Source organism: Euprymna scolopes, chromosome 28 (assembly GCF_053919585.1).
Source record: "Euprymna scolopes isolate OS-2025 chromosome 28, ASM5391958v1, whole genome shotgun sequence".
NCBI lineage: Eukaryota > Metazoa > Mollusca > Cephalopoda > Sepiida > Sepiolidae > Euprymna > Euprymna scolopes.
In genome coordinates this window covers 60,013,458-60,038,670 of record NC_136509.1, presented here as the reverse complement: position 1 = coordinate 60,038,670, position 25,213 = coordinate 60,013,458, and the positions used below count along the sequence as shown (strand labels likewise).

General features: G+C 31.5%; 1 protein-coding gene across 5 annotated transcripts in view; it reads left to right on the top strand.

Moving 5' to 3' along the window:
* Window positions 1-25,213, top strand: part of LOC145249669 (coatomer subunit gamma-2-like) — a 344,043-nt gene that overhangs the window by 32,751 nt on the left and 286,079 nt on the right. For all 5 annotated transcript variants that reach the window (XM_080111454.1, XM_080111455.1, XM_080111456.1 and 2 more), the window contains one exon: window positions 20,911-20,991. In XM_080111454.1, coding sequence (XP_079967580.1) covers window positions 20,911-20,991 — 81 coding nt within the window. The remainder of the gene's footprint in view (window positions 1-20,910; window positions 20,992-25,213) is intronic.

The window sequence follows — 25,213 nt, the reverse complement described above, 5'->3', positions numbered from 1 at the left end:
TTTTACTTTAAAGAGATGGGCATGTGAAAAAAGAATGCATTTCTTAAATTTGATCATGCAGTTTTGTTCAAAACGCATGCATATAAATAAGTATACATGCAATATGTACCCGTTTAAAAAGAGTTGTTTTTTTGTTGTTAATTTAATACAAAAAAAAATAGTACATTCTTGATAAGAAAGAAAACTGATGTGCATAAAAAATAAGTCAATTGTAATTTATGTGCGCCTTAAAATAAGCATGCAAAAAGTATTTGTCAAAAAGAAAATTTGCAAAGAAAATGTTTTCAAAAAGGTGATGCAAAAGAAAATGTTTAAAAAAAAGTGACTTTTTTTTTTATTTAAGTAAAAGTATTAGTTACGCATTAGTAGGTTTAAATAAAATGGATGCAAGTTCAATGTTTTGTCCAGGACATTTTTTTTTTTTTTTTTTTTTTTTTTTTTAATACATACAGGCCCGTGAAAAGTTATTCAAAGTCAAGTTTGCTAACAAGTTTTGAAGCAAAATGCTTTAATTTTATTCTTGTTGCGGGTTTCGTGAATACATCAGCGATATTTTGGTTGATATGTCATTCAAAATAATGGATTCCTGTTCACCTCGTTTTTTTATGAAATGGTATTTTATATCTATATGCTTAGATCTTTGGTTGATTATCATGTTTTGTGCTAAGAATATACTGGCTTGATTTATCACAATTGGTTACTACGGGGTTTTTAGTTAATTCTGGCTATAAAATAGTCTTTAGGATATTTTTATGGTAGAGTGCTTCCTGGGTCGTGTGTGTGATCGCAATAAATTCTGCTTCACACGTAGAGAGAGATACAATCTGCTGCTTTTTAGATTTCCATGAAATAATAGGCCCATTTTGTGATAGTCTGAAAAAATATCCAGATATACTTTTTCGATCTTCGTTTCCCCAATCTGAATCTTAAAATCCTAATTTTAGGGGATTTTTTGATTTTCTAAATACTAAATTCTGTTCCTTAGTTCATTTTAAATAACAAAGAACTTGTTTAGCTCTGTTTGAATCCTTCATTGTGGGTCTTGATAATTTTTGTGATAGTTTTGTTACTGTATAGCATATATCAGGTCTCGTCGCAGTTATTAAATATATAAGACTTCCTATTGTCTCTCAGTATAATTTATCATCGCTTATTTCAGATTCTGTGTGTATATTTTTATTAATATCATTTTCGACCGATCCAGAGTGTTTCTTGCACTATCATTCCGAATTTTAATAGTATTTTGTCAATGTATCTTCATTGATTAATCGTAATAAGTCCTTTCCTTTGAGTAAATTTTATCCCCAAGAACCATGGTATTTTGCCAAGATCGATTATTTTGAATCTTTTACTTAATCTGTTCTTAACATTGGTCAACAATATGTCACAATTTGATACGATTAAAATATCATTGACCCATAAAACCAAAATCAGTAGTTTGTCTTTGTGTTGGGTATATAAACAGGAGTCTGCTGGTCATTGTTTAAATTGTTGTTTAATCATGAAATACTGTATTCCAACACTGAGCACTCTGCAATGATTTGTGAAGTCACCACATGCTATTTTTATTTTTCATTATAAATTGCTCTGGAGGGGTAATATAAATTTCAGTCTATTGGGGCATTCAAATAAGCATTTTTTTTACATCCATTTGATGAATGTTTAGGTCATATTGCGATGCAATTTGCAATAAAATTCTGATTGTTGTTAGGTTTGTGGTTGTGAAAACGTAGAAAAATATTCTATACCGTAAATCTGAGAGTATCCTTTAGCAACAAATCTAGCTTTTTCAACGCCTGATGCTGTTGTCTTTTTTCTAAAGACCGATCTTTTAGAAATAACATGTTTATCTTTTAGGAAAGGTACTACGTATAGGTATTATTTTCAGTCAAAGCATCTGTTTCTTTTTTCATGCCTATTTTCCATTGATCACAATGTTCTGAATTATTTGCTTCGTTAAAGCTTTTGCCGTATTTTCGATGGAATAGCAATAGTCGATTTGATCTTTAATATTGTTGACCACTAAAAAATTGAGCTGTCTACTATTTATTTTGGGGCATCTTTCGACTTTAACATCATCATCATGGATACTCTTGTCCCCGTCATCTTCATTGTCTTCATTTGTTTTAATAATTTGAGGAATTATAATTTCATCCTCTTTATATGACGGGGTTTCATCTTTAAAATTAAACGTATCTCTGAATTTTACACATCGGATTCTTTTTATTTTATTTTTCTCTGGAAAAAATACTAAATTGGCTGGACTGTTTTTATCGTATCCAAAAAATATACCTCTGTTGGTTTTAATATTTAATTTACTCTTCTCTATATATGTGAAGCAAGTTGAACCATAAGTTGAACGCAAAGAACTAGCAATACACATGAAAAAATTGAAATAGCTTGAAATATTTCAATATTGGTATGCATAGAAAGAGCTTGATGAGCTAAGAAAGAATCTTTTTAAATTTTTAAAATTTGATTAAAATTAAGGAAGTTATGGCTATTTTTGTGTCTCACACGTTTGGATATTTTTCCCTCTTTAAGACCATATGCGTTTCGTCACATTTTTTACACTACTTGTTCAGTAAAAATGTCATATCTTTGTTAAAACACAAGACTAAGAAATGAAATTTACCATATAAGTGTATTTTTGTACAAGGAATCAGAATATGCAACTGAAAATCTCCCAAAGTTTATGGTTTCCAAATAATCTGCAGTAAATGTGCATAAATATGCAGCAATTCCTTAAAAATGCCATGTATCCATAAACAGAAAAGAAGTTGGAGAACTCAAAGTTGAATTGTAATGTCCTTTATGTACAAAAAACTTAAATCTAAACAGAAGACCATTTAAAAATGAATATATTGCAATATTTCTTTGGTATTATTGTAGATTAACACCTTCTGTTTAACCCCACTCAACTCCTTCTGACCACCCCTCCAAAATGTGATTCTACCTTTTTAGAAAATTATGTATAAAATGCCATGAAAAACTTTAATGAAAGATAAACAAATTATTTTAGAATTGAATGTAAAATAATTTCCTATTACAGGTCATTCTAGCATTTTAGGGCAGTTAACTGTTTTTTTTCTATGGAAAAATATGCATGCTTTTTTTTTTTTTTTTTTTTTTTTTTTAAGATGATTGTGTAGTTTTAAGAGGGTTTCTATGCAATGAGAATATGGGGAGGGTTGCCATTCGGACTTTGAATTAATTGTAGGGCTAAGGAAAATTATGTGTGAACATACTGAAAACTTGACATAGACAAAGCTAACAAAAACAATATTAGAGGGGGGAGCGGTTAGTTTCACAAAAATTTAATGTAAAATAATTCACCATTTCCTGGCCATTCTAGCATTTTAGGACAGTTAACCAATTTATTTTTATGAGTATTTTTCTTTAAGGAAGGATCTATTTTTTATTTGTTTGTTTTAGATGCTTGTATGTGGCTTACAGAGGTATTTTGTTGGGGGGGGCTTGCCACTCGAACTTAGTGTTATTGTTAGGGTTAAAGAGTGTTTTAGGAGGAGACTTGCCACACATAATTTGTATTAGAGGTGAAGTTAAGAGAGCTTTTTTTCAAAGAGAGCGTTCATGTTATATTTAGTTTTAATTTAATAAGAAACTGCGTTGCGAAATTTCAAAGAAAATGCCATAAATTTGTTGATTTCTATTTTCGAGGTTGAAGGTGTTAATTCCATAGGCCGTTTATACTACGCTGGAGCAGGTTGTAAAAATATCTTTCGCTTAATAAGTAGAAAAAAAAAATAACGAAATAAAAAGCTTTTTAATTGTAGTTTGATGTGTTTTCTAACTGCTTTTAAAATTTCAAGAATATTGATATAGATTTTGAGGGTTTGTATTACTATACACATAGATTCGATAAAGTTGTCAAAAAAACAAATATATAACAAATAAATGTTATCAAAAGCAAGTTACTTTTCTACCTAACTGGATAATTTTTTAGTGTTTTTATTTAATGTAACATGTTTATTCAGCTTGAAAACAGTGTTTACCGATGTTTTGGAAAATTTAAAATGGCGCCCGACTCTCTTGAAACGGTAAGTTTGGGGAAAAGAGTTAAAAATAAAAAAGTAGACAAAATACTGCTAGAAACTCGCTCAATATATGTTACCGTGACATAGGCTGACATATATTCGGTGAGTTTTTAACAGTATTTTGTATAGTTTTTTTTTTTATTTTTAACTCCTTTTCTCAAACTTACCGTGTGAAAGAGAGTCGGGCCGGGCGCCATTTTTAATTTTCCAATACATCGGTAAACACTGTACGTTTTTCGAGCTGAATAAACATGTTACATTGAATAAAAACATTAGAAAATTATCCAGTTTGGTAGAAAAGTAACTTATCTTGCCTTTGATAACATTTATTTGTTACATATTTGTTTTTTGAGAACTTTTTCGAATCTATGTATAAACGAGAGTTTGATACTTATTTTGATTTTGAAAAAAAAACATTTGTGGCTGTTCGCAGTAAAACATTGTTTTAATTCGCTGTTCAAAACTAATTTAAAGAATAAAAGTGCATGCAAGCTACAAAAGTTTATTTTGTTTTTTTTAACCATGTTTTTAAATTTGACGAAATGTGAGAAATTGCAACAGATTCATAATGCCGAATTGGTTGGGATTGTTGTTATTATACATTCTGAAAACCGAATAGTTCTAAACTAATGTTATTCTGATAACAAAATAGCTCTAATTAAACATAAGAACATTATATTCATATTTACATGTTTTTCTTAATTCGTTCTTGAATAAAAATTAAAGAACGCGTGTTGTTTACACTGTGCTATCGCTGATTCTACAGGCTGGAGCTGCTGCTGCTTCTAGTAATAACTTCATTTGACCAAATTCGAGAAATAGAAACATTTTTTTTTCAGGTAGGTCTTTTTAAATTATCAATTACCGCAGTCCTACTCAATATAAAATAATACTTTTAATTGATAAAGATAGTAAAAAGATTGATTTACTTACTGCTGGGTGTCCGAAGAATTTTTTTTTCAAAATGTTCGATACTCGTCATATTAAAGTCTTATTTTTAACACGACAAAAAAAGAAATGGTCAAAAATATTTCGGACACTTGACAGTATTAAGATTAACACCTCTTCTGATTAGTTCCCAAATTTCATGATGAAATTCTTCATACAATCACAGTACGGACCTTTAGAAAACAGAAGGGGTCATTACAAAACCTTACTGAAAAAGCCATTTTATGATGTTCACATTTTTATCACTTTATTTGCTTAAAACTCTTAAAATATATAATGTACATTCATATTTATTAATTCATTTGAAAGTATATTCATTTCCGAACAAAACAGTAGTAATTTGAAGACTTGAAGTGCTTTGGTTTAAAAAATATGGCTATTTTAGTAGAACTACCTTGAAATCTGTGATTATCCAAAGCATTTTTTCGTCTGTGTGTATTACTAAAAGAACCACAAGCCATGGAAACAAACTAAATCCACCAACGATAAAAAGCTCATAAATACACAAACGCACATGAAACGGTTCAATGACTCAAATACAAGAACTACAGACCAAAATAAATTTAAAACCTCCTTGGAAACAATTGAAATAGAAGACAGAATCTCCAACTCCCATAAAAAAAAAGAAAAAAAAAGGAAACACCCCTATTCTCAAAACAAAAGGAAATCAAATACATAAAATTTAAATTATGGCCAACAAAATAATCCAATGAAATTGCGGAGGTATAAAAGCCAACCGGAATGAATTGCTTTTAATATCCGATCTATGCCCCACAATAATATGCCTACAAGAAACCTTTTTAAAACCATCTGAAAATATCAATCTCCAAAGTTTTACTGAATACAACTGCACAACAAATAACTCAGAGTTTAAGGAGGAACATCCATTCTCATTAACAAAACCACGCCACAAAGCCAAATAAATCTACAAACTAAATTACAGGCAATTGTTGTTACAGCCACCTTACATAGAACAGTCCCAATATGCTGCATCTACCTACCTCCAAACGACCCCATAGATGAAACTGAAATATAAAAACTTATCAACCAACCCCCCTCGCCCCTTATTAGGCGATTTTAATAGTCATAATGTTAGTTGGGGATGCTCAGACGCAGATAGAAAATGAATCACTATAGAAAATATTATCAACAACAAACTGTGCATATATAACAAAAAAAAAAAACAACCTTTATTCACTCCGCTACAAACTCGTTCTCAGCAATTGACCTCTCTATAAGTGATCCTAGTATCTTTATAGATTACAATTGGACAGTGCACGAGGACACATGTGGAAGTGACCACTTCCCAATAACATTGGAATACTTTGGTCCTGAAATAACCTCAAATTCCTTGCAGGAACCTTAAAAAAGCTAACTGGAATAAATTCAAATTACTATGTAAACACAAACTTCTACCTGGAAAACATGAAAGACCTGATCATTCACTTTACAGATACCATTATCTCAATAGCAGGAGAATGCATTCCTAAAACAAAATCATCAACCAATTATAATTGTCCATGCTGCATTAAGAAAATTTAACAATCAACCAACTACTCAGAATTTAAACAACTTTGAAATATGCAGAGCTAAAGCACGTCGAACAAGAAGCCAAAAGGGAATCATGGAATAATTTTGTGTCCAAAATCAATAATAACACCAAAGACAAATCTTTATCGAATATAATTAAGAAAATATCGGGAAAAAACACCAGTTTCCTCTCAACCACCTCTGTATAAACAATAATAAAATAACTAAAAAAGAGGACATGGCAAATCTGCTTGCAGATACTATTGCAAATAATTCATCTTCTCAAAATTGCAATAAAAAATTCTAGATTATTAAACAAGAATCAAAACAAACAAAATAAACTGAACTTTAAAAGTAATAATGAGGTAGAATGCAACATATCTTTTACCATCCATGAACTAAAGGATTCATTAAAAAAAAAAGCCAACAAGGCTGAGGGACCTGATAAGATATGAATTTCTAAAACAACTACCAGATGAACCATTAAAGTATTTATTTTCCATTTATAATGACATCTGGCTCAATAGCAATCTTCCAGCCACAACAAACAAGCCACAGTCATTCCTATACCAAAACCAGGAAAGGATGCATCTGACCCCTCCAATTATCACCCCATAGTAGCATTACAAGCGTATGCTGTATTTTTGTGGACATCGGCAATATTACATACCTAATGTGCTTCAACAAGTATCTTTTTTATTTGTGGGTCAATTTTTAAAAGAATTACATTGATGGAAAGAGAATAAAATAAGCATTTCAATGATGTTAATTTATTTTTCTTTTATGCGTTCAATGTTTTTATGCTCCAAGATAAAAATGAAAAAATGACGACAACAAAAAGGGAAACTGTTTTTTCAATGTTTTCATTTTATACGTTATGTTTGGATACAAATCCGTGGGGTTAAATTTTATTGAATATGGCTGAAATTTTACAGGCTATATAAGCATAGAAGTCCATCTCTACTGGTCTTTGATTTATATTTTTACGACTGAGCAAAGTTGACGAAGAATATTTCAAAATTGACAAGATAAATCGGCATATATCATCCATTTTCATATAGATAATAGTTTCTGAATTATTTTCATGTATATGTAAATATTTGATAATTATTAATTGTGTGAAAATTTCTTAAAATGTTATCTTTTATAGAAATTCAAATCCGCTAATAGAAAAACGGCTCGCTAATGCACTGAGCTGACTAAAGTATTCTCTTAAAAATAGAAAACTGTTTTTCTGCTTTTATCTTACTAGTCATTTTTTATTCTGAGTTTTGTCAATTTAAAAAAAATATTTTAAAGTTTTCCAAATTTGATTTCCAAACAATACTATTTTGTTTTTAACGCTTTAGCACACATGTACTAAAAGCGTTTAAAAAACAACAAAATTAACATGCATTTAATTTGTACTTAAGGTAGAATTGTGTTTTTTAGTGGTAACAAAAAAACAAAACAAATATATAACAAATAAAAGGTACTTGTGCACTTATGCTACCATGCTGAAATAATGTTATTATTTAGAAACCCATTCTTAACATGGGGAAGGAAGGGTGTTTTTTGTTAACTATTCTGTACTTTCACCTAATAATTAAAGATATTGTGAAACTTGAATTTATTTTTAACTCATTGTCAAGACCATTTTTTCGAATCTGTAAAACAAACCCATTTTTTTTTTTTTACTGAAGGTATCTAAATAATAATTAGGCAGTTCGATAAAGAATTTTATTGTGATGCATTTTGTAAATTTTTACCTTGTTTGCACCTTAACATTTTTTTTTTTTTTTAAATGACTACATTTTAAAGTTTTCAGGTATGTTGAAGACGAATATCGCATTTAAATTTTCTGCAATTAAGTAGCTTTCTGGATATTAAGCAATGTCGTTTCTTAGGTGGCCATCTTGGTATACACGTTTGTGCATAGTTTCTCGGGGTTGCATTTGCACGCTTGCACGTACCAAGAATACCAGCAATAACATAAGAAATGACATTGCTTAATATCCGGAAAACTACTTATTTGCAGAAAATTTAAATGCGATATTCGTCTTCAGCATGCCCTAAAACCTATAGAAGTAATCATTTTAAATGTTTAGGTGGAAACAAGGTAAAAAATTACCGTTTTATTTCTTTGTTTACATAATTGAATTTTTGGTAAAACAACAATAGAAATGACAAATTGCCATCAACTGGTGAATATATATTTCTGAGATTATACCAGCCATGAATGTTCTTTAGGCATTCAATGACTACACCCAAGATTAAGCTCTCCTTTGATGAGGAGGCAGGAAAATGTCTGCTCTCAATAAAGCTATATTTAAATACCAGTATAATGCTTAGTTTTTTTTCATAAATAGACACCCACTGTATGATACCATATGCCAGTTTAAAAAATATTGATATTTGTACCTCTTAATTTATAATTTAAAGCTTATGGCAAAGAGATACATCAGATTTGACTGCATAATCAGAAAGAGCACACAATTTTACATAAGAGTGTCAAGTTTCATGAGAATAGCTTGAAAAATAAATAAATGGTGGCGAAATTACTGAATTTTTTGAAATGTTGAAGTCCATAATTTAGCCCACTTTTTCTAAAGAAAAATGTCCATGGAAAGCCTAAACTTTGGCACTTAAAATTCTCATAACTTTTGAACTACTGATGGTATTTGCATAATTCAAACGGTTTTAAGCATCTTTTACATAGCTCTTTTCATGCAAGTTGATAAAATAACAATTATCTAAAAAGAAAAAATCAATTTGTACAATGCTACCTATAGCTCTAACAAGCTGCGTGTGTAAGATCATGGAGATAATAGTAAACACCAGATTAATTTGGTTTCTGGAAACTAATAAAATAACTAATTTTCAATGCGACTTCAGAAAATATCTGAGCACAACAGACCATTTAATTTGATTAGAAACTTTTATCAGAAATTCATTTATATAAAAAAGCATGACTGCTATTTTCTTTGATCTTGAAAAGGCGTATGATATCACATGGAGGTATGGCATCATGAAAGATCTAAAAGAAGCTGGAGTGAAAGGAAGCCTACCCATCTTCATCAACAATAGACTATTCAATGTCCGTGTAGGAACATGCCTCTCTGACGTGTGGATGAACATAAATTCTTAGGGCTAATACTAGACAAAAGACTTACATTCATCCCTCACATCAAACACCTTAAAAATAAATATAACAAAACCCTACAGCTAATGCGGGTCATTGCCCACACAGATTGGAGTGCAGACAGACAACTCCTATTAAAGTTATATAGATCACTAGTGTGATCAAAACTAGATTGTGGCAACTTCATTTACGGTGCCACCAGAAAGTCTTACATAAAGATATTGGACACCATTCGACATTAGGCCTCAGGCTTGTACTGGGAGCCTTCCGAACTTCCCCCATCGATAGTCTCTATGCAGAAACCAATGAATCCCCATTATCAATTCAACGCAATAAATTAGCCTTGCAATACTTGACCAAAATTCTCTCTTGCCCAGACAATCCTGCTTACGATTGCATTGCAAACTTGCTAGATTAGTCAAGATAGGAAAAAATCACAACCAACAAATCCAGCCCATAACTGTACCTTCGATCCAAATTACCAAAACCTATGATCAAAAAGTAAAAGCTATAAAACCTTTTGGTCTCCGTATGAAATCACTAGTAGAAGATGCAGGTATCACAATCACCAACATCCATGATAATCTAAGCCTTCCATCCTGACTACTAAAACAGCCTCCTAAAACATCAAACTCCTCCGCAAACCTATTAAGAAAAACTCCTTATCATTCAGGAAAAATACCCAAACCATCAGTACATTTACACAGATGGTTCCAAAGACAGCAACAGAACTGGATGCGGAGTCGTATCCACTAACATTACCTTACAAAAGCGACAACCAGACCATGCTTCAATTTTTAGTGCCGAAGTCACAGCTTTAGATATGGCACTAGACCTCATTACTGACCTCACTCACAACAAATTTATCATTTTTTCAGACTCCCTATGGGTACTCAAATCCTTAAAGAATAAAAACTTAAATAACTCGCTACTCATCAAACTATTACAAAAAATACACACAAAACAAAAATATCAAATTCTGCTGGATCCCCAGTCATTTTGGAATTGGCAATGAAAAAGCTGACGTAGCTGCCAAAAATGCATTAAAACTTAATAAAATTTGGGATTGATTTGTTAGCTTTAGCAAAAAGTGTTTTTTTGATATTTACATAAGTGGGCAAAAATACTTAATAAGTTTTCCAAACATCACGTTTTCTGTTAGTGACGTCACTTGTTTTAAATTAAATTTATTTTTGTTTGTTTGTCGCAATTCTTAAATTTCGGACCCCTCATTTATGTAAAAACTTACATAAAGGAGGGGTGTGAAACTTAACAAGAATTATGACAGACAAAAATAAATTTCATATTTAAAAGTAATTTGATATCCAAAATCCAAGGCATAACATTTTCAAAAGCCATTAATTATGACCCACTAACCATAAATATGGAGGTCAAACGCCCTCTTAAAAAAAAAACTCCCTTAATCCCACCTCTAACCCTAGGAATGAGTGGCAAGCCTCCTCCTCTTCCTAAAACTTCTTTAGCCCTAACAATAACACTAGGTCCATGTGGCAAGTTCCTCACCAAACAAAGTTCTTTGGTAAGCTACATATGTCTAAAAAAAAAACAAAAAAAAAAACAGGTCCTTCCTTAAAGAAAAGTGCAGCATTTATCACTCATAAAAAAAATAAATTGGTCAACTGTCCTAAAATGCTAGAATCGTCCTGAAATGATTAGTTATTTTACATTAAATTTGTGTGAAACTAACCTCCACTCTAAATTCTAAAATTGCTTTGTTTTGTTTCTATCAAGTCTTCCGGATGTTCACACATAATTTTCCTTAGCTCTATCAAAGTCAGCGGCAACCTCCCCACCCTCTCATAATTGCACAAAGACCCTCTTAAAACCACACATACTCATCTTTAGAAAAAAAAAAAACAAGCCAAAAAAAAAAAAACAGGTGCACGAGATTTATCCCCTATAGAAAAAAAAAAAAAATGGTAAACTAGCTGAAAATGGGGAATCATTTTACATTAAATTCTAAAATAATCCTTGTTTATCTTTCATTAAAGTTTTTCAAGGTATTCACATGTAATTGCCTCCAAAGGTAAAATCGCATATTTTGGAGAGGTAGTCAGATGGGGTGCCAGGTTAATAGAAGGTATTAATCTATAATAATATCAAAGAAATATTACAATATATTCATTTTTAAACATTCCTAGATTTCGATTTCAGTTATTTGTACATATAATGCATTACAATTCAGCTTTTCTTTTAATGGATACATGGCATTTTTAAGGAATTGCAGCATCTTTATGTGATTTACTGCAGATTATTTGGAAACCATTAATTTCTGGAGATTTTCAGTAGCATATTCTAATTCCTAGCACAAAAATACACTTATATCGTAAATTTGATTGCTTTATCATCTGTTTTAGCAAAGATATAACATTTTTACTGAAAGAGTAGTGTAAAAAATGTGACAAAATACATATGGTCTTAAAGAGGGAAAAATATCCAAACGTGTAAGGCACAAAAATAATCGTAACTTCCTTAATTTTAATTGGATTTAAAAAATTTAAAAAGATTCTTTCTTAGTTCAAGCTCTTTATATATACCAATATTGAAATATTTTAAGCCATTTCAATTTTTCATGTGTATTGCTATTTCAAGGTTATTACTCACAATATATGTGATTTTTGGGCAAAAATTGGAGGCGTTCACTTCTCGAAGTTCCAAAAATGTCCACTTCAGATGTGTATGGGACCAACAAAAATTCTAAGCAACGGTTGACATGTTTTGCAAAGTGGTAATCTATAATTAGGTATCCCAAACTAGCTTAAATTTCTCTAAATTTCAACTTGCGATATCTCGTTTATTTTTTGGGTTATTTTGATAGTTTGGATTTAAACAAAATTTAATCTTTTTGCTTTATAGATATATAATTATTTTTCTTGTGTCTTTAATAGTTTTTTTTTTTTTTTTCTGGGTTACTTCAAGTTATGTCACTAATTTTGGTGAATGCGACTTTATTTTTTACACAAAAAACATGTTGGTGTTTTTCAAATTTGGTGCGCATGATATTGAGTCTCAGGTATAAAAATAAATAGTACCATTTTAAAGAAAAAAGGTCACTTATCAATATGATGAGCTTAAAAAAGGGGTTTTAAGTTTTTCACAAAAAATCCACCTTGAAAACGTCAGTGAAAGAAATATGAAAGAAATTCAATTGAAAAAATTCTGAAAATCGCACCGCTTTGTAGAGAAATATCTCTTCTTTAATAATCTGTTGGTGTCATATTACTCGTAAATCAAGGAGCGCCACTAATAAGTTACTGTACCTACACATCGAGATTTACAACTTAATCCTAAGTGACCAAAGTATGTACGAAGTATCATCACAAAAATCAACTGTCAGCACGAACGAGCCGCACAACTCAACGAAAACGTAAACAACTTGTTTCATAGTTTTCAATCAAAGTTCTTAAGTGAGTTTGTTTTTGTTTATTTAAAAGTTATAGAAAGTTATTGTTTAAAATATTTTTAGTGCGACATGCGCGTCAATAAAAGAAATGAAAATTTACAATCTAAAAAAATAATGTCAGTTGTTTATTTTCTATATCTTTTTTCAAACTTTCACATGTTCTTTGCTTTATCTTCTTTCGGTTGGATAAACGTCAGCATTGTTAAATTATCTTTTAAAAATTAACTGGGTATATTTTAAACCAAAAATACATTTTTATGTGACTGATGGAAAAATTTCTTTTCATTTTAAAAAATGTGCCTCATTTTTTTTGTTTTCTTATTTAATGTTCTGAAGATTTGAAGATTTTGTTAAATTATTTTTTAATTACACTGTACATTACTTAAAAAATAACTGACAATATAAAGTTATGTGCACGTGGCGCATAAATGAAAAAATTAATTTCACTGTAAAAATCTTTTTGTTTTTGTTTATTTAATAATTCCCAAGATGGTACTTCTACAGCTATTGCCAAAAATGGAGACTCCATTTTTTTTTTTTCGCACACCTGTCGATAAAATCCAAAACTGACCGAAGTTAGAAATAAATAACAAAAAAATTAAACTAAATGTTGATTACTCCAGAAAGAACTATGAAAAAAAAAACTAAATAAAGAAAGTGAAAGAACATATACCCGTAATTATTTAATTGAAAATGTTTCAATTTAATTAATGAAAACGGGAAGGTTTCTCATGAAATGTATATTTTTATTATTAAAAACAGAAAATGAAAATGACATATTCATAATTGTCTAAACTGGGTGAGCGCCATTTGAAAACCAAAACATTTACTGTATTTATCAAAATATAATTGTAAAAACATTTATTGAAAAGTTTACATAAGAAAATATAATTTTAATAAAACAATTTTTTAATGAAAGCAACATTGGATTTTTGCAAAATAGTTCTTTTTTTTTTTTTTTTTTTTCCGAACAAATGAATAATTTTAATGAAACGTTTGTTTTTGAATTAAAGCAACTTTAAAGGGTCAACAACAAATTAATTTAGATGAAACCGAAAAATCATTATTTAGTTTAATTTTTTTTTTGTTATTTCATGCTTCGGTCATAGTTTAAAATATTGATTTCTCCCTCGGATTTTAATGACAGGTGCACGAAAAAAAATGGCGTCTCCATTTTCGGCGATAAACTGTAGAAGTAACCCCCCCCCCCCAAGACTGTCATGTTCTATCAGGTGTTTTTAATAAACTTGAACTATCTCAAGGTTGTATTAGGTGTCAAAATCAACACCAGTGGAAATAAAGTTCAACTGGAAGCTGCTTTCTCTGACTACTCGAGAAGAAATCCAGTTAATTCATTTCCACCTCCAAAGCAACAAAAAAGTCCCTTAGTGAATCTACTGAACATTCAGATAACTCCTGCAGTTGTGATACTGAACCATAACTTCAGTTATGAGCATCAAGGACAATGGGTTGCTGTCTACTATGACACCAACTTTTACATTGGCCAAGCCATTGAGTTTATGTCTGCATCCAGTACTGTAATAAAATTTTTATCGCAAACCAAAGGTAGAAAAGATTTTTTTCGATGGCCTTTGTCAGATGATATTGCACAGGTAGAGGCAGTATTTGTTTACAGAGGGGGCTTTGAGGTAATGCCAGTTTCAAGTGTTGGTAAGATTTGGAAGTCTAAATAGAGAAATTTAAAAAAAAAAAGCGTGTTAAACTGGAAAGTTGAACGAAATAATGTCACTCGGACAAGAAATGTAATCTATATATCTGTGAAAGTGTCTGTCTCTGTACATTTCCCTACACAATATCTCTGTCAATTTTCAGTCTACAGACTCGAAATTTGATATACAGAGTAGTGAGATTTGCGAAAATCTTTGTAATCAGTTTTCAGCCAGAAATCTGTCTGTTAAAGTCAAAATTCAATGATTTGACCTTTGAGAACTCTACCAAACTCCTCCGACAATTTTGGGTAAACACTTGAAATTTTAGATATAGGTTCCTTGGACATGGATCTAACTTAATAACTTGATTTGAGCCCAAGACAATAAATGTTAAGGGGTCATAATAGGAGTCAAATTTTTTTAAAAATTGACCGTTGCGGTCTCTACCAAATTACTCAGACAATTTCTGGTCTAAACATTTGAAATTTTACATAAAGGGTATTCAGAGATAGGGCAAGCTTTTTAATCGTTTGGGTCGAAAATTTGAGCTACCAATATATAAATGTATATACGTATGTTTGCATGTCTGCATAAAACTTTCGACAGAGGCGACGGATTTTCACCTTTCAGGCTTTATATCGAAAAATTGGCTAAAAACATTAATTTCTTCACCTTCAACTGGGCACTTTTCTACAGGGAGGGGGGGTCGCTTTTTCCACCGATATTTTCGAAAGTCATCCCCTCTTTTTGATTAGCCTTAATTTAAACCTACGTCACTTCCGGTTTGACGGTGGTCGTAACAGCAAAGACATCACATTTTTTTCCCCCCATTCTTTTCCTCTTCGCTGTACAGGTTCGAGCCTGCCTTCCTACTACCACTTTTTTTTTTTTTTTTTTTGCTCAATATACACCTCCAAACACCCGGGCAACGTTGGGCTGAAATGCTAGTTGAAAATAAAACCAAATTTATCAAATTTGTGAAGGATTAATTAGCTTTAGCAAAAAAATATTTGATATTTAAATAAGTGGGCAAAAATACTCAAGTTTTCCAAACGTCACGTTTTGTTAGTGACGTCACTTGTTTTAAATAAAATTTTTAACACCCCTGAACAAGAATTAATACAAATAGACAAAATTTCATATTTAAAAGTAATTTGATGTCCAAAATCTAAGGCATAACATTTTCCAAAGCCAATAATTATGACCCACTAACCATAAATATGGGGGTCAAACGCCCTCTTAAAAAAAAAAAAAAAAAAAAAAAACTCGCTTAATCCCACCTCTAACCCTAGGTATGAGTGGCAAGCCTCCTCCTTTTCCTAAAACTTCTTTAGCCCTAACAATAACGCTAGGTCCAAGTGGCAAGTTCCTCACCAAACAAAGTTCTTTGGTAAGCTATATATGTGTCTAAAAAAAAAACAGGTCCTTCCTTAAAGAAAAGTGCAGCATTTATCACTCATAAAAAAAATAAATTGGTCAATTGTCCTAAAATGCTAAAATGGTCTCGAAATGATTAGTTATTTTACATTATATTTATGTGAAACTAACCCCCACTCTAAATTCTAAAATGGTTTTTGTTTTGTTTCTATCAAGTCTTCAGGATGTTCACACAATTTTCCTTAGCTCTATCATTAACCCAAAGTCAGAGTGCCAACCTTCCCACCCTCTCTTAAAACCACACATAATCGTCTTTGGGGGGGGGGAGCACAGGATTTATCTCTGATAAATAAATAAAAATGGTTAACTGCCCTAAAACGCGCTAGAATGGCTCAAAATGGGGAATCATTTTACATAAAATTCTCATACAATACTTTATCTTTCATTAACGTTTTTTTAAGGTATTCACATGTAATTGCTTACAAAGGTAAAATCGCATATTTTGGAGAGGTTGTCAGATAGGGGGGGGGGGTTAATGGAAGGTATTAATCTACAATAATACCAAAAAAATATTGATATATAATCATTTAAAAAAAATCCTAGATTTTAATTTCAGTTATTTGTACATATAATGCATTACAATTCAGCTTTTCTTTTAATGGATACATGGCATTTTTAAGGAATTGCAGCATCTTTATGCAGGGTTGCGGAGTCGGAGGTTTTAACTGGAGTCAGTTGGATTTCTAAAAGTACTAGGAGTCTGAGACAGATTTTTCTATCCGACTGATTCCTTAAGTCGAATCAATTTATTTTTTTACATTGTTTTCCTGTTAGTTTTACCACTTTCTTTTTTTTTTTATTATTATTACATTTTTACCCCAAACAAGGCACATTGCCACTTTGATGTACGGGGCTATTATCAGGGGCCTAAGTTGCAGGGATACTATGTAGAGAGTTTAGCAGCAAGGTGTCTGTTCACATTACACTTGAACTTCTGCATGTTAGTACAGTTGGGGAAGCAGGAACCCGGAAGGGAATTCCAAGTCTAGCAGTTCTGAGGAAGAAACTATTAGACTAGAAGGCTTTCTTACATCTAGAGATCTGTGTAGGGGTGGGACTTCACTGCTTGTTGGGTTTGTCGGGGGTATTTTCATTGAGAGGGTACTTGCCAAATTTTTTTATTTTATTTTTTTTTTTGTTTAACAGCATGTCCACTCTTGTTGGATTATTTTATGCCGAATCGTGGTTTAGTGCTTAAATATATTTTCTTTTATTTATAAACAAAAATATGTTAATAAATATATTTACAGTTGAAATATAGTTTGCATTAAAATTTAATTAAATTCGTAAACGTTTTAGTACAAAATTAAAAAAAGCAAATGCATGAAATGTATTAAAATGTGAGTAAATTTGCAATAAAAAAATTTAATATGAATTTGCGTTATGTGTGTAAATTTGTGATGATAAATATTTGCTACTTAGGTGTAGTTGCGTTTGTGTAAATTTGTGTGAAAGTGTTATATTTGTGTAAAAATATTTAAAATAAATTTTCCATTACGCATGTTAAATTTGTATTAGTAAATATTTACTACTAAGGTGTAGTTGCGTTTGTGTTAATTTGTATAAGAAAGTAAAATTTTATTTCATGATACTTATGCTAAAAGTGCAAAGGATTAGTTTAGAAATACTAATGCGTATCGATTTGTATTGTCTTGCTTATTCACATGTATATGAAGCCTGCAAAAAAATGAATGCAGAACCGGTCAGATGACGTCATGACCTGATTTACTTTAAATAGTTGAAAAACTGACTAAATTTCATGTACGTCACGTTAGCTCAGTTGGTTAGCGCGTTGGTTCGTTATCTAAACGTTTTGGGTTCGAATCGTGGTGTGAGATGTCTTTTTTTTTTTTTTTCTCGATTTTTTTTTTTTTTTTTTTTTTTTTTTTTTTTTAAATTTAAATATTGAACCAGTGTTATTTAAGCCATTTTCGTTTTTCTGTTTTTCTTTTTTTGTTTTTTTTACTTCGCTTATCCACACACCCAACCACATACCCAAAAACACCTGGGTACCCACCGATTTTAAAAATTTTAATATCGAAACAGGCTTATTTAAGCCATTTTTCATGTGTTCGTTTTTCTGTTTTCTTTTTGTTTTTTCGACTTTTATTTTACATTTAACATCGTTCGTTTGCCTTACATTAGTTTTTTTTTTTTTTTCGATGTTTTGATTACCCCCCCCCCTTCTTAAGTTTAACGTTTTCTTTTTTTACTTCGCTTATAACAAACAAGCCTGGTCATTGACCTCATTTGCTGAATAGCTATTGCTTACGTTGTCGTCGTCGTAACGCTCTACGACTTCCGTGCGTGCACCTGTCAATTTGGTTCTTACTTAAATAAATTCAAACATCTTTCAGTCTGTCTGTTTAAATGTATGCCTAAAACTTTCAACAGAGGTGACTGATTTTCACAAGATCAGTATTGTTTTGAAGCTTGACCCTTCTGATGACAAATATAAAAAATTGGCTAAAACATTAATTTTTTCACCCTGAATTGGGCAGTTTTCTACAAGGAGGGTTTTTTTTTTTTATTGCGTCACCATTTTTGCAAGTCATCATATCAGTTGGAATGACTTTACTAATTTCAACGTTCTGAACTTCCGGTCGCTTCATGGAGTAGGGGTAAGACGTCAGGTTTTCTTTTACTTTCTTTTCTGTCTTCGCATCATGTGTTCAAGCCTGCCTGCCTACTACCACTTTTTTTCTCAACACACACCTCCAAACACCCGGGCAACACCGGGCACCTAAGCTAGTCTATATATATAAAGGCGAAAATGTGTGTTTGTATGTGTGTGTGTTTGTATGTATCGCAAAAACTTTCCACACGGGTCACGGATTTTCGCTAGATCGGTATCATTTTAAAGCTCAATCCTTCGCCCGACAAATATCGAAAAATTGGCCAAAAACGTTAATTCCTTCACCCTAAAATGATCAGTTTTCTACAGGAGGAAGAGTCGCTTCTACGCATGCATCATACGACGTCGTAACCTGATTTAGTTTAAAGATTTAAAAAACTGACCTAATTTCATGGACGTTGTCTTAGGTCAGTTGCTTAGAGTGCTGGGTCATTATCTAAAGGTTTTGGGTTCGAATCATGGTGTGAGATGTCTTTTAATATTTTATTATTGAAGCACGGTTATTTAAGCCATTTTTCACATGTTTTTCAGATTTTTTAACGTTCGTTTTTTTTTTTTTTTTTTTTTTTTTTTTTTTTTTTTACTTCGCTTATTCTTAGGTTTTCATTTGACATAAGGAGTATTGAGATTTGAGAAACTCTTTTTAATTGGTTTTTGGCTGAAATCTGACTGTCAAGGGGTCAAAGTTCAATGACTTGACCTTTGAAAACTCTACCAAACTCCTCCACCAATTTTGGATCTAAACACTTGAAATTTTATATGTAGGTTACTTGGACATGGATCAAACTTTTTAATTTGATTTGAGTCTAAAACAAATGTTAAGGGGTCAAAATTGGAGTCAGTTAAAAAAAAAAAAAAAATTTGACCTGTGGTCTCTACCAAATTACTCGGCCAATGTTTGGTCTAAGCATTTGAAATTTTACATAAAGTGTATTTAGACATGGGATGAGCTTTTTAATCGGTTTTTAGCTGAAAATTTAGCTGCCAAGGGGTCAAAGTTCAAAAGATTTGACCTTTGTGTTCTCTAGCAAATTATTCAGCCAATTTTGGGTCTAAACATTTGAAATTTCCCATAAAGGATATTCAGACATGCAGCATGCTTTTTAATCAGGTTTTGGGCGAAAATTTGGCTGCCAAGAGGTCAAAGTTGAGAGTTGACCTTTGCATGCTCTACCAAACTCCTCCGCCAATTTTGGGTCTAAACACTTGAAATTTTACTGTTACCTGGACATGAGTCAAACTTTTTAATATATATATATATATATACACACACACACACATGCACATAAAGTTATGAACATTACATAAGGCTTGAGTAAAAGCCAGGCTGAACTGCCAGTATATACATATTTGTAAAATAACTCTTACCACAAAGTTGTCTTTTTTAATCAAATAGATTCAGCCAGAACTCTGAGAATAATTAAAGTTGTATTTAAAATATATGTAATAAGAATGAAATTAAAATATTAATACTGACCTTGCATTAATGTTTAAGAATTGCAATGGATTTCAAACAAAATTATTTTTCTTAATTTATCCGTTCCAATTACTGCAGACCTGCTCTCATTTTCAACAGCCTTCATGTGTGTTTGAACAAAAGTTTAAGACCTAGGAATGGAAATGTTCCTGAAATATTATAGCACACAGAATTTCCATCAGACCACACTGACGCAAGTAAGAAAAGAATGTTGCATATTGGATAATAAGCAATAGAGAATTGGCTCTATAATAAGTAAAAATCTGCATGAATTAAAATATAATATTTATGCATATTTTATGACTGGGCAACACTGGGTGACCTAGCATAAAGAATGGATAGTATTGAAAGTTTTAAGATAAAATTTTAAATTTAGAATTTGAATTGAAATTGTGCATCTTTCAATACAAATTCTTTTAAAAATGTATTTGCAGAAAGAAAAAGGAAGGAAAAACATTCAAACCATTTCACTTTTTAAATTCTTTTCTTAGTTTAGATTGTCTATTTTATTTTATTTAAATTTTTTGCATAGTGTTTTTTTATATCCCAGAAAAAATTTCTTTCCATTCTGTAATATAAACTTGTATAATTGATATTTTTTTTCTTTCAGTCTAGAACCTTCAACGAAAGTCCAATTAATCCACGAAAATGTGGACAAATTTTGACCAAAATTCTTTACCTTTTGAATCAGGTAAGATGTACCAACTGTGTATATTCAATCATTATACATATCTTTCTATCTGAACAATGGTAAATGTGATACTCTAAATTTAAAAAGTAACAAAATAAAAATTGTTCTAATTTGTAATTTACAATTAACTCACCAAGTGACTCATCTCTTTACTTTTCTGCCTATCATTCTCACCCTTTTACTTTGAGCCTCCTCCACCTACACATATTTTATGCACTCTGTAACTCTGTCTATTCAAAGATGATAAAATTGCCCTTCTCCTCTCTGACTATATTGAAAAGGCAGCAAGAAGATAGAACATGAAAGCTATAAACCACTATTATTCTCTCTGTAAGCATTTTTCTTATTTCCCCTCTGTCGTTGCTTTATGTAACCTTCCTCTTTATAGATTAACAGAGAGTAACAATATTACTTTTAGTATTTAAGTAACTTTTCAAATTCCCTTTCCTTAGTTACTCTCTTAATACAAGCTTAATGAGTAACCGAACATGTCACATTTTTTCTATATGTACTATATTTGTAGTTGGTTTCTTATATTTTTATGTAGTAAATATATTTATTTATATTTCATGTAACAACTATTTTACATTTGCTATTTGCAAATAAGGATGATTTAAACAAATTATTTTCAGGAGTCGGAGTCAGATTTTTTTATCTGACTGATTCCTTAAGTCGAATCAATTTATTTTTTTACATTGTTTTCCTGTTTAGTTTTACTAGTTTTCTTTTTGTTTTATTACATTTTTACCCTAAACAAGGAATATTGCCACTTTGATGTACGGGGCTATTATCAGGGACCTAAGTTGCAGGGATACTATGTAGAGAATTTAGCAGCAAGGTGTCTGTTCACATTACACTTGAACTTCTGCATGTTAGTACAGTTGGGGAAGCAGAAACCCGGAAGGGAATTCCAGAGTCTAGCAGTTCTGAGGAAGAAACTATTAGACTAGAAGGCTTTCTTACATCTAGAGATCTGTGTAGGGGTGGGACTTCACTGCTTGTTGGGTTTGTCGGGTATTTTCGTCAAGAGGGTACTTGTCAAAGCGTCCACCATTAAAATATTTGTAAAACAAGCAGAGGAATGCAACATTTCATCGATGGGACAGGGGCTGAAGCTTAGATGAAAGTTCAGGAGCTATCAGGTTGGCGATTCTCTTTTGAACCTGTCCAGGAACGAGAGACTAGTAGCAGATGCACCAGCCCAAACGTGACAGCAGTACTCCGTACATGGACGAATGGTGGTTTTGTAGAGGTACAGGATACTTTCAGGCGTAAGTAACTTTCTAGCACGATAGAGAGAGCCCATCTTCTTTGCAGCAGTCTTGGTAATGATCTTGATGTATCTATTCCAACTCATGTTCCCTGTGAACGTTAAGCCAAGGAGACTGAAGGATTGAGGTAATGTAATTTTAGCTATAGGTGGTTGGTAAGGTTTCATGTAATTATTAAAGGAAACAAGCTTTGTCTTGGCAGTGTTGAATGTTACCATCTATTTTTGACTGTACTCCATTACAGCCTGAAGGTCTTCTTCTAGGGTTTCCGCCATTACCTTAGATATGTGCTCATTAGTTTTCCCCACATACCTTCTATAAAGTGTGGTGTCGTCGGCAAATATACCCATCTCAGAGACAATTTTATCAGGTAAGTCATTTATGAATATCAGAAATAATAAAGAACCAAGGATCGATCCCTGAGGTACACCTGCATTTATATCATATTGTTTGGACGTATGCCCATTGAGGACAACCTGGATTCTTTCATTTAAAAAGGATTTAATTATGTTAAGTATTCATCCAGTACTACCTTAGGATTTTATTTTTATGAGAAAACTATCATGCCATACCCTGTCAAAAGCCTTAGAGATATCTAGGGCTACTTCCCTCCCTCTGCCTTATCTAGTGCTTGGTATATATGCTCAGAGATTACAGTTAGAATATCTGCAGTAGAATGGACTTGTCTAAATACATATTGAGTGTCAGATAGAAGTTTAGCAGCTGTAAGGTGGTACCCTAGAAAAGAAGGCTCCGTCGAGAGCTTCGCTAATCCTATGAGATGTAACTGTAAGCACATCTGAAGATCTAGCAGAATGGAAACCATATTGCATGTTACTAAGGTTATTTTTGCTGAGGTGGTTTACTACTTCTCTATTTAACATGGATTCCAGCAACTTACTCATGACGTACAGGATACTTATTGGTCTGTAGTGAGAGTACGATGCCCGATCACCTGAATTCTTAAATACAGGGTATACTGATAAGGTTTTCCGGAATGTTGGGAAGCAATTCTCCTTAAGACAATGCTTAAACAGCCTTGTAAATAGGGAAACTTGTTCTGATTAAAGCTTTTTCAGCACTATAATTGGAAAGCCATCAGAGCCAGTTGCTTTACTTAGTAATACACACGGACGAAAAAACGCTTTGGATAATCACAGATTTCAAGGTAGTTCTACTAAAATAGCCATATTTTTTAAACCAAAGCACTTCAAGTCTTCAAATTACTACTGTTTTGTTTGGAAATGAATATACTTTCAAATGAATTAATAAATATGAATGTACATTATATATTTTAAGAGTTTTAAGCAAATAAAGTGATAAAAATGTGAACGTCATAAAATGGCGTTTTCGGTAAGGTTTTGTAATGACCCCCCCTGTTTTCTAAAGGTCCGTACCGTGATTGTATGAAGAATTTCGTCATGAAATTTGGAAACCAATTAGAAGAGGTGTTAATCTTAATACTGTCAAGTGTCCGAAATATTTTTGACCATTTCTTTTTTCGTCGTGTTAAAAATAAGACTTTAATATGACGAGTATTGAACATTTTGAAAAAAAAATTCTTCGGACACCCAGTAGTAAGTAAATCAATCTTTTTACTATCTTTATCAATTAAAAGTATTATTTTATGTTGAGTAGGACCACGGTAATTGATAATTTAAAAGGACCTACCCGAAAAAAAAATTGTTTCTATTTCTCGAATTTGGTCAAATGAAGTTAGTATTACTAGAAGCAGCAGCTCCAGCCTGTAGAATCAGCAATAGCACAGTGTATAAACAACACGCGTTCTTTAATTTTTATTCAAGAACGAATTAAGAAAAACATGTAAATATGAATATAAATGTTCTTATGTTTAATTAGAGCTATTTTGTTATCAGAATAACATTAGTTTAGAACTATTTGGTTTTCAGAATGTATAATAACAACAATCCCAACCAATTAGGCATTATGAATCTGTTGCAATTTCTTATATTTCTCGTCAAATTTAAAAACATGGTTAAAAAAACAAAAACTTTTGTAGATATATAGCTTGCATGCACTTTTATTCTTTAAATTAGTTTTGAACAACGAATTAAAACAATGTTTTACTGCGAACAGCCACAAATGTTTTTTTTTTTCAAAATCAAAATAAGTATCAAAATCTCGTTTATACATAGATTCGAAAAAGTTGTCAAAAAACAAATATATAACAAATAAATGTTATCAAAGGCAAGATAAGTTACTTTTCTACAAAACTGGATATATTTTTTGTGTTTTTATTCAATGTAACATGTTTATTCAGCTCGAAAAACGTACAGTGTTTACCGATGTATTGGAAAATTAAAAATGGCGCCCGGCCCGACTCTCTTTGACACAGTAAGTTTGAGAAAAGGAGTTAAAAATAAAAAACTATACAAAATACTGGTAAAAACTCACCGAATATATGTCAGCCTATGTCACGGTAACATATATTGAGCGAGTTTCTAGCAGTATTTTGTCTACTTTTTTATTTTTAACTCTTTTCCCCCAAACTTACCGTTTCAAGATAGTCGGGCGCCATTTTAAATTTTCCAAAACATCGGTAAACACTGTTTTCAAGCTGAATAAACATGTTACATTAAATAAAAACACTAAAAAATTATCCAGTTAAGTAGAAAAGTAACTTGCTTTTGATAACATTTATTTGTTATATATTTGTTATTTTGACAACTTTTTCGAATCTGTGTATAGTAATACAAACCCTTGAAATTTTAAAAGAAAACACATCAAACTACAATTAGGAAGCTTTTTATTTCGTTATTTTTTTTTCTACTTATTAAGCGAAAGATATTTTTACAACCTGCTCCAGCGTAGTATAAACGGCCTATGGAATTAACACCTTCAACCTCGAAAATAGAAATCAACAAATTTTTGAATGCTCTCTTTGAAAAAAAGCTCTCTAATACAAATTATGTGTGGCAAGTCTCCTCCTA